General features: G+C 37.0%; 1 protein-coding gene across 1 annotated transcript in view; it reads left to right on the top strand.

Annotated features, from left to right (window-relative positions):
• CUNH12orf40 (chromosome unknown C12orf40 homolog) overlaps positions 1-9,213 on the top strand; it is a 56,161-nt gene that overhangs the window by 30,693 nt on the left and 16,255 nt on the right. Inside the window, 1 exon segment of the mRNA XM_004648910.1 lies at positions 8,751-9,212. Coding sequence (XP_004648967.1) covers positions 8,751-9,212 — 462 coding nt within the window.

Below are 9,213 nucleotides of genomic sequence, written 5' to 3'. Positions count from 1 at the left end.
GCTGTGCTCAGTTCTTTCCTGTTGCTGCCCTTGGGGGTGAACCTGTTATGCCCCTCTGGAAGATGTTCTGCTCCTGGACTAGCTGGGTGGTTCTGTCCCCTATACTCTCTGCAGGGATTGCAGCTGCAGGGTTTCACCCAGGTCTGTATGCCAGGCCTACACTGAGTCTGGAGGGGATAAGATAGAGTAGTGGGGAGAGGCAACTCTCCCACACACTCACTGGGCCTGGGGTAGGACTGGATCTGGGGGTTCCTGGAACGCGGCAGAAATTCCTACTCAGCGGGTGGGGTGGGGGAGGTGATGGGGAGTGGTGGAGGGCATCCCAAGGGGGTGGAAAAGGGTCTCTCACCTACGCTGCGCCTGGGTGAGACCCAGTTGGGACCCAGTAGGTCCCGCTGGTGTAGGGTAGCTGGAATCTGTCCCACACATTCACTGGGACTGGGTCATGAAAGCTTTTTAATTTGATTTAATCCCGTTTGTTAATTTTTGTGCTACTGGCATTTCTTCTTAGGACATCCTTGCATATGCCTTTAAGAGTTTTACCTTTTTATTTCTGCAGATTTGTTTGTGTATATTGCCATCTATCTGTCTATATATCTTTGATTCATTTTGATTTCATTTTACTATAGAATGAGAGGGATAAAATTCATTGTTCTACATTGGGATAACTACTTCTCCCAGCACCGTATGTTAAAGAGGCTGTTGTGTCTTTAAAGCCTGTATTGCTGGCCCATTTTTCAAAAATCAGGTGGTTGAGGTTGCTTTGGGTTGTTTATACATCCTATATTTTATTCCATTGATCATCATGTCTTTTTGTCAGTCTCGTGCTATTTGTATTACTATAGCTTTGTAGAGTAATTTGAAGTCTGAGATTGCAATTCTGTATGTTTTACTCTCTTTTGTCCCAGGATTGCTTTATGTATGTTGGTTTTTTTCTGTTCCATATAAATTATAGGACTGAACTTTTCTATTTCTGTGCAAAAGCTTATGGTATTTTCATCTGAGTTGCACTAAACTTATATGTAATTTTTGATAACATGGCCATTTTCATGGTATTTTGCCTAGAAATAACAAATGTTTTCCATTTTTTCCTTTATTAAAATAATTGCTTTACTGAACTAAAATTTGTATCTGGTATAATTTAAAAATTTACAATGTATGACTTGGTAGATTTTAGCTTCATGACAGAGTTGTTTAACCAAGACCACAATGAAATTTAGATCATTTTGGTATCCCAAAACAAAAATCTTTCCATGTATTAGTTTTCTTGTTGCTGGGACAAAATACCTGACACCCAAGTTAAAGGAGGAAAGGTTTATTTAACTTGTAGGTTACAGCAGTTCTGTCCATAGGCTGCTTGGCTCCTAGGCTGGGAGGCATGGCAGAGAGTTTAGCAGAGGAGAAATGCCCCATGGTGGGGAAGGCAGGAGGCAGAGAAGGTACAACTAGAGCCTACCTTTCCCTTGTATTCCATTCAAGGTGCAAACCTAATAGTGTTACCATACCAAGGGTGGCCCTTCCATTGTCCATCCTAGAACTAGGCTGCAACAGTCTGTGGACTTAGTTACCACACACCATTGATCCATGTCCATGAGCCCTAGATCCAGCCACCTCTGAAAATCCTTCTCTATGAGTGCATGAGGCTTTGTCAAGATAGACATAAGCTGTAACATTCTGCTCCTGGCCTTCAGAATACTCATTTTTTTTATGCAAAATGCATTTACTGCTTAGGTAGACAGTGGCCAGGATTCGATCCTGGGCGTGCCGTGCTGGCCTCATCAGCAGGGCAGGCCTGGAGATAGAACCCCTGGCCTAACCTGGCGCTTTAATCTGCTAAGCTATTTGGCTAGCCACAGGCAATCTTTTTTAATGCCCTGTTCCTTCTTGTTTTTTTTTTTTTTTGTTGTTGTTGTTGTCAGAACCAGGGATTGAACTCAGACCCTTGCGCTTGCCAGGGAAGTGCATAATCTACTGAGCCGTCTCCCTGGCCCTGTTCCTTCTTAGCAAATAAATTCTCCTTTGCTCCTTTGCAGGCCATAAATGTAATGAAGTTTCTTTTCCAGCCAAACTGAAGACATCTAAAACCATTTTTCTGGGTATTTGTTCTTGATTGTCAAGGTACAGCTGACTAAAAACCCCCAATAGTAGCCATGCCATTTCCTTAACATTAGACTGCCTTAAAATTTTTTTCTCAGATCCATTAATCTACTGTCCTTAATCTCAGTCTCCTGCAGTGCCTTTGGACATAGGCAAAATGAAGACAGATTTCCTGCCAGAGCATTAAACATGTTTTGGAGTCTAGCTGCCAGTGTAGGCCTTGTTCTCACCTGATACGGTTGAGCCTTGTCTTTGTCAGCTGCCTTGCAGATTCTTGTTTTCTGAGCTCTGACCAGCATCTCCCATCAGACTCAGCTCACAGCATTCTAGAGGTGCTTCTTAAACTGGTTTCTCTGAACTTTTTCCCACTCTTGCTGAAATCCAGTTCCAGAGACTTCTGAACCACATATTCAGGTAGTCACAGCAAAAATGCCACCTTTTGGAAGCAAAGTCTATCATAGTTACTTTTGTTTTTGCTGGGATAATATTTCTGACACCCAGAGTTAAAGGAGGAAAGGTTTATTTTAACTTACAGTCTGTAGAGATTTCAGTTGATAGGCAGCTGGCTGCAGTGGGGGGTGAGGCATGGCAGAGCAAAAATAGTCCAGAGCAGAGCAGGCAGGAGGCAGTGAAGAAGCAGCATAGAGCTTCCCTTTCTCTTTTATTCCATTCAGGCTCAAGCCTGTTAGAAGGTGCTACCCACACCTATAATAGAGCTTCCCATTATCCACACTCAGAATTATTCTAAACCAGTCAGCAGATCGATTTACTTATTATACGGTCTTAATCTGTATTCACACATCCTAGATCCAGCTGGCTCTGAAAAGCCCCACCTGTGAGCTCATGAGGCCTTAAGGGACATCTAGACGCAGCCCTAACAACACACTGGTTGCCATTCCTGAGCTCTCCCCATGAATCTAGGCAGTAATTGAGGTACTCTATCTTCATAGATTTTCTTATTCTGAAAATTAATATTTTTCAAAATGGACCATACTCTTTGCAACAAAAAAAGACTTTACCATGTGCAAAATAATGGAAATCCTGTAAAGTGAGAATCACACCATATTGGAGTGAATTAGAAACCAACAGCAGAACATATTTAGAATACAGTAACTATTTTTTCACTTTTCCCCCTATTTTTTAATTTCATACCGTATAAACTATTTCATATAAAGGAACCCATGCAGTGTTTAATCTTGTGTGTCTTGAGTTGTTTCACTAACATTACATCCATTTCTGCACAAATTCCTCAAGTTTATCTTTGGTTTCTTTTCTTCCACCACCCTTTTTGTTTGTTTGTTTTCTGAGACAGTGTACCACTATGGAGTTCAGGCTAGCCTTGAACTTACTACGTAATGCAGGTTAGCCTCAAACTCACAGTGATCCTCTTGCCTCAGCCTCCCAAGTGCTAGGATTATAGGTGTACATGACCGTGCCTGGCAAGTTTTTCTTTAGGGTATGTTAGTACTCTCTATTGTATAGAAATACCATGTTTTCTTTACCCATTCAACTGTCTTGCTAGGTGTACAGGTTGTTTGCAAGATTAGTGTACTATGAATTATGCTGCTATAAAATAGGTACATGTACAGCATTGTTGTATGATATTTTTTACACTCTTGGGGAGAATGTATAAAAGGGGGAATAATTGGCTAAAATGGAATTTTTATCTTGTAGATTTATATAGTGGGGGGTATAAGTTTATTCTCTCAACAACAGTGAAGAAGAGTTCCTTCATCCTCACAGCCTCGCCAGCATTTGTTACTGATTGACTTTTTGATGGTAGTCGTTCTTTCTGGGATGAGATGGAATCTCAGTGTTTTTTTAATTTGCATTCTCCAGTGGCCAGCATTGTTGGGCATTTTTTTTCATGTGTTTTTTGGCTTTTTATACTTGATCTGTGAAGTGTTTATTTATTTCATATGTCCATTTTTCATTTAGGTCTTTAAATTTGTGCAATCTATGTTTTTTTGAGTTCCTTATATATTCTAGATATTAGTCCTTTGAGGAACAGCTGGTAAATTTTTAAATCTTTTCTCTTGGTGATTTCCTTTGATGTGCAAAAGCTGTGTAATTTAATTTGATCCCATTTTCTGATTCTTGGTATTATTTCTTATGCAACATTCAGAAAGTTTAGCCAACACCCATACCTTTGAGAGATTTACCTATATTATCTTGCAAGTTAATGGTTTCTGTTGAGACCTGTGACCCATTTTGATTTTAGTTCAGTACATGAGGTGAGGTGGATCTAAGGTCAACCTTTGGCTTGTGGATGGCTAGTTTTCTTAGCATCATTTGGTAAAGAGGCTGTCTTTCCTCTAGTGAAGAGATCTGCCTCCTTTGTCCAAGACTGCATAACTGCATAGCTGAGTATGCCTGGAGTTGTTTCTGTATCTTCTCTATTGATCCACAAGTCTGGTTGTATTTGCCTTTGTTATGCTGTTTTTGTGACTAGCTTTGTAGTGTAATTTGAGGTCTGGGATTGTGAAGAGTTCTTCCTTGCCCTTGTTTCTAGAATTGTTCTTGCTTTTCTAGGTCTCTTCAGGTTCTATATGAAAGTTAGGATTGTTTTCTCTAGTTCTGTAAGAATGTTATTGGTATTTTGAATGGGATTACTTAAATCTATGTAACAGTTTTGGAAGTATGACCCTTTTGCCTATATTGGTTCTGCCTATCCAGGAAACAGGGACTGGTATCCAGTCTAATCTCCTTTTTCAGAATATTACAGTTTTTGTTGTTGCAATCTTTGACTTTCTTGATTAGGTTAATTCCTATGTATTTCATTTTTCTTGATGCTATTGTGGAAGTTATTGTTTCTCTCATTTCCCTCTCAGCTACTTGTATACATAGGAGCACTATTGATTTTTCAGTGTCAACTTTATTATCTTGCTACACAAGTGAATTTTGTCATTAGATGTAGGAGTCTTTTGGTAGAGTTTTAAGGGTCTTCTCTATGAAAGATCGTATCCGCAGATAATGTAGTTCCATATCTCTTTTCTTTCTCTTGGCTATTTCCCTTAGCTTGCATTTTGAGAACTATGTTGATCAAAATTTCTGATAGTGGCCATCCTTGTCCTGTTCATGATTTTAGAGAGAAAGCTTTCAGCATTTTTCTGCTAAGTATGATGGTGGCCAATGATTTGTCATAGATGGCTTTTATCAGATTAGTTGATCTCTTTTAAAATTAAGAATGGATTTTGAATTTTGTGAAAAGCTTTTTTTTTTGTCTCTTGAGATGATCATATGGTTTTTGTTCTTGCTTCTGTTTATGTGATGAATTACATGTATAGATTTTTATGTTAAACTATCCATGCATCTCTAAAATGAACTCTACTTGGTCATGACGAATGATCTTTCTGATGTTTTGCTATATTGTTTGCTGTAATTAAGGATTTTTGCATCTATGAGCATTAAAGAGATTGCTCTTTAGTTCTATCATTTTTTAAAAAATAAATTTAGAACAAAGTCTACAGGGTGTACAGGTCTCACTATGTAGATCGGACTCATAGTGATTCTCCTGTTTTAGCCTCCCCAGCACTGGGATTACAGGTGCGCACCACCATGCCTAATCTCTAGTTTTCTTTTTTTGACTGGGTCCTTTTCTGGTTTTGGAATCTGAGTAATGCTTGCTTCCAGTAGTGACTTTGGAAATAATGATTCTCTTTCCATTTCATTAAAGAATTTGGAGTATTGGTGTTAGATTTTCTCTGAAGTTCTTGTAGAATTTGGCAGTGAGTCTGTTGTGACCTGGGCTTTTCTTGGTGGTTTTATTGTAGGACTTCTTCCACTTCATTGACTGATACTGGCTTTAAAATGTTTTAATATCTTCTTGATTCAGATTTGGTAGTTTATATGAATCTGTGACTTTAACCATTTCTTCTGAGTTACCTATTTACTGGAGTACAAAGTAGTTTCCAATAATCCATTCTGGATTTGGGCAGAATCCATTGTGATTTAGCCCTTTTGATTTCTGATTCCCTGGATTTGAGTTGGAGATTTGTTTAAAAGAATCAGCTCTCCAATTCATTGGTTCTTTTTATTTTCTTTACATTACATTGATTCAATTATGTTGATTTTTGCTCTGCTTTTTACAATTACCTCTCTCTGCACTAGTTTTAGATTTTAGTTGTTCTTGCTTTTGTAGGATCTTGAAGTGCATGATAGGGTTGTTTCTTTGACTATGTTCTGTTTGTCTAATGTGGGAATTCACTGCTATAAACTTCTGTCTTACAACTGCTTTCATTGTGTGTCATAGGTTCTGCTATTCCATACTGGCATTATTGTTTGCAGAAACTGTCTAATTTCTTCTTTAATTTCCTATGTGATCTAATGATCATTAAGAAGGTATTATTAAATTTCTATGTTTGCATATCTTCTGTGATGTCTTTTTCTATTGATTTCTACTCTCACTGCATTATAGTCTGATAATATGCATTGGATAATTTCAGTTCTTTTGCATTTGCTTAAGCATGCTGTATGGTCTAATGGTCTGTTGTGAAGAAAGTCCCATGTGCTGCTGAGAAAATTGTGTACTCTCATGATTTTTAGGTCCATTTGTTTAAGTTTGGCTCTGCTCCAATATTTCTTTCATGATTTTTTTGTCTGTTTGATCTGTCCGTTTATCAGTGTGGTATTGAGAGTCCTCATTAAAATTATAATGGTGTTGCCAGGGAGATAGCTCAGTAGAATAAGCACTTGCCTGGCAAACCCTGAGTTCAAACCCTGGTACTGCAAAAAAAAAAAAAAAAAAAAAATACAGTGGTGATCACACAGTTTATCATGTTCATCAGTGTTTGTTTCATGGAGTTGGTTGCGTTGGTATTTGGTGTGTACATAATTCCTGTTGAACTGTTCCCTTTAACTAGTATGTTGTGGCTTTGTCTTCTGATCAGTATTGGCTTGGTTTTGTCTGAAATTATAACAGTACCTACTGTCTCTGTATTTCTTTTAGAATCAGCCTCCTTTTTTGGGTTTCTGAGCCAGAAACCTGGGTTAATGTGGAGGTGGTGCCATCTCTTTTCTGTGTTGCATTCTGTTTTTTCAATTTTTCTGCAATGTGCAATTTTCCCATCAGATCCTTCTTGGGTCCCTAGACACCACTTCTCTCCTTTTCTTCTTTAGGTTATTGTTTTTTTTTTTTTTTTGGTGTCTGGATTTGGAGTCTTGAAGAGGTTGATATGTAGCTTCTTACTGCTCTCTAGCATCTTCCTGAAAATCTCTTTAGGTTCTTTTCATAATTTTTCTGTCATCTTTAGAAGTAAAAACAGTCAGTTCCCAAATGAGATGTCACATAAATGATTTTTTTTAAGCAAAACTATCTGTTCTGGTTACTGTTACAGTATTTGACTGTGGGATAACATTTATTATTTTGATTTTTTTTTTGCTTTTTATATTGTACATTTGTTGCTTGTAATTATAGATTACATAGATCTCTTTTCAGATCTATTAGTGATTGGTTGTTTTGTGTTAGGGTGCTTAAAAAACCTTGAAAAAAGTGATCTACATCTATAAAATGTTTTGTAACTTATGAAATGTTTCACATTCTCAGAGTAGTAGTCATTCCTCTGTTATTAATAGTGTGCATTGTTACTCTAAGTTTTGTTTTTAGTATGACAAACTAGCATTTTATTGTATACAAACAGCAGTAAGACCCTTAATGAGACACAATGTATGAACACAAGCTTATCAGCAAGCACCAAACTAAGTTGTTTTATATCTTTATCTTGAATAGATGGCTTCATACCAGAACTACAGTTGCTCCTGTTAAATATTTAATACATAATTTAAAAACTGAAATTGGAAATCAGAGTCTTAGCAATACCAGTGTGTTTTTCTAAAATGTCATTGGTACCTCCAAACTACAAAATAATGCAATCACAAATAAATTTGTAGGCTCTTGCAGTAAAATTAAAAACAAATCTCTGCCTCTAGTTATTTTGTCATAACTTTGATTCTTAACACAAGTTGAGCCATCATTATCATATCTAGAATTATAATTTCTGCATTAGAAATGAATTTACAAGTTATCTAATTTACCTGATTCTCATCTAATCTTATTTCTTGACTTTATTACTTATGTACCCGTTTGTATCCATATTTATCTTCTTTGTAAAACTTATAGCTGTTTTTGTCTCCTGTTAGGCTGAGAAATATCTGTTGCAATGTAGTAACTGATTTGATGGTATTGTACAAGTTATCATGCCCACCGCTTTCAGAATGTCTTTCACTGGTTACAGTGACAGACAGCAGCAGCAGTGACACACAGTGGCTATCTAGGTTATTTGCTGCAGTGACACACAGTGGCTATCTAGGTTATTTGCTGCAGTGACACACAGTGGCTATCTAGATTATTTGCTGTATATAGCAGAGAACACAGTATTATGTCTATATTCCTTTTTCTAATATAACAAGAAATTGAGTTATGTGTTCTTCTTTCATGTTGAAGTATAGGGCAGCATATAAATTTTATTTTCAGCAGATTTATAGAAGAGCACATTAAGTATGTTTCCACCTAAAACAATATTATTTAATTAAATATTTAAAAATTAAATAAATGTTACTAGTTACCTGTTGCTTTCTCAAGATCTAAAGTTGGTTTTTATAAATGACATGAATTGTACTTTCCTTGGAAATTAATGTTTTTATTTATTCCAAAGTCCAGGAAATGGAAATACACTTACTACAAGACCTGATATAGCTTTGGATGAAGATTGGAAAAGCATGAATGAAAGGCAGTCTGACCTAATTTTTGCAAATCAAGCAGCACAACGTATTTGGGGAGAAAATGGAAAAGAAATTTCAAATTTTCTTGAAGATGTGAACCAGCCAACTCATAGTATTCTATCAGAGAATTGTGACTCTTTTGTTGGTCAAAACATGATCAATTTATTAAGTATAGATCAAATGAGGCAGGAAACTTTTAAGAAGCGTGATTATGCTAGTTTAGGAAATGCTTGTGTAGTCACTAATTCTGATGAAAATCCTTCCACCAATGGATGTGGTAGGAGTATTTTTACAGGTCCACAGTCAGCTTTCAGTGATTCTGCTTGTAATGAAACAAGTTGTCCAGAAAACTTACAGCCAATCAAGAACTATCAGAAGGAGCACAACAGTAAGGAA

The sequence above is a fragment of the Octodon degus genome, unplaced genomic scaffold (genome assembly GCF_000260255.1).
Source record: "Octodon degus isolate 3935 unplaced genomic scaffold, OctDeg1.0 scaffold00021, whole genome shotgun sequence".
Lineage (NCBI taxonomy): Eukaryota > Metazoa > Chordata > Mammalia > Rodentia > Octodontidae > Octodon > Octodon degus.
The sequence above is the reverse complement of the archived record's forward strand: the minus strand, read 5'-3'. Positions and strand labels throughout refer to the sequence as shown.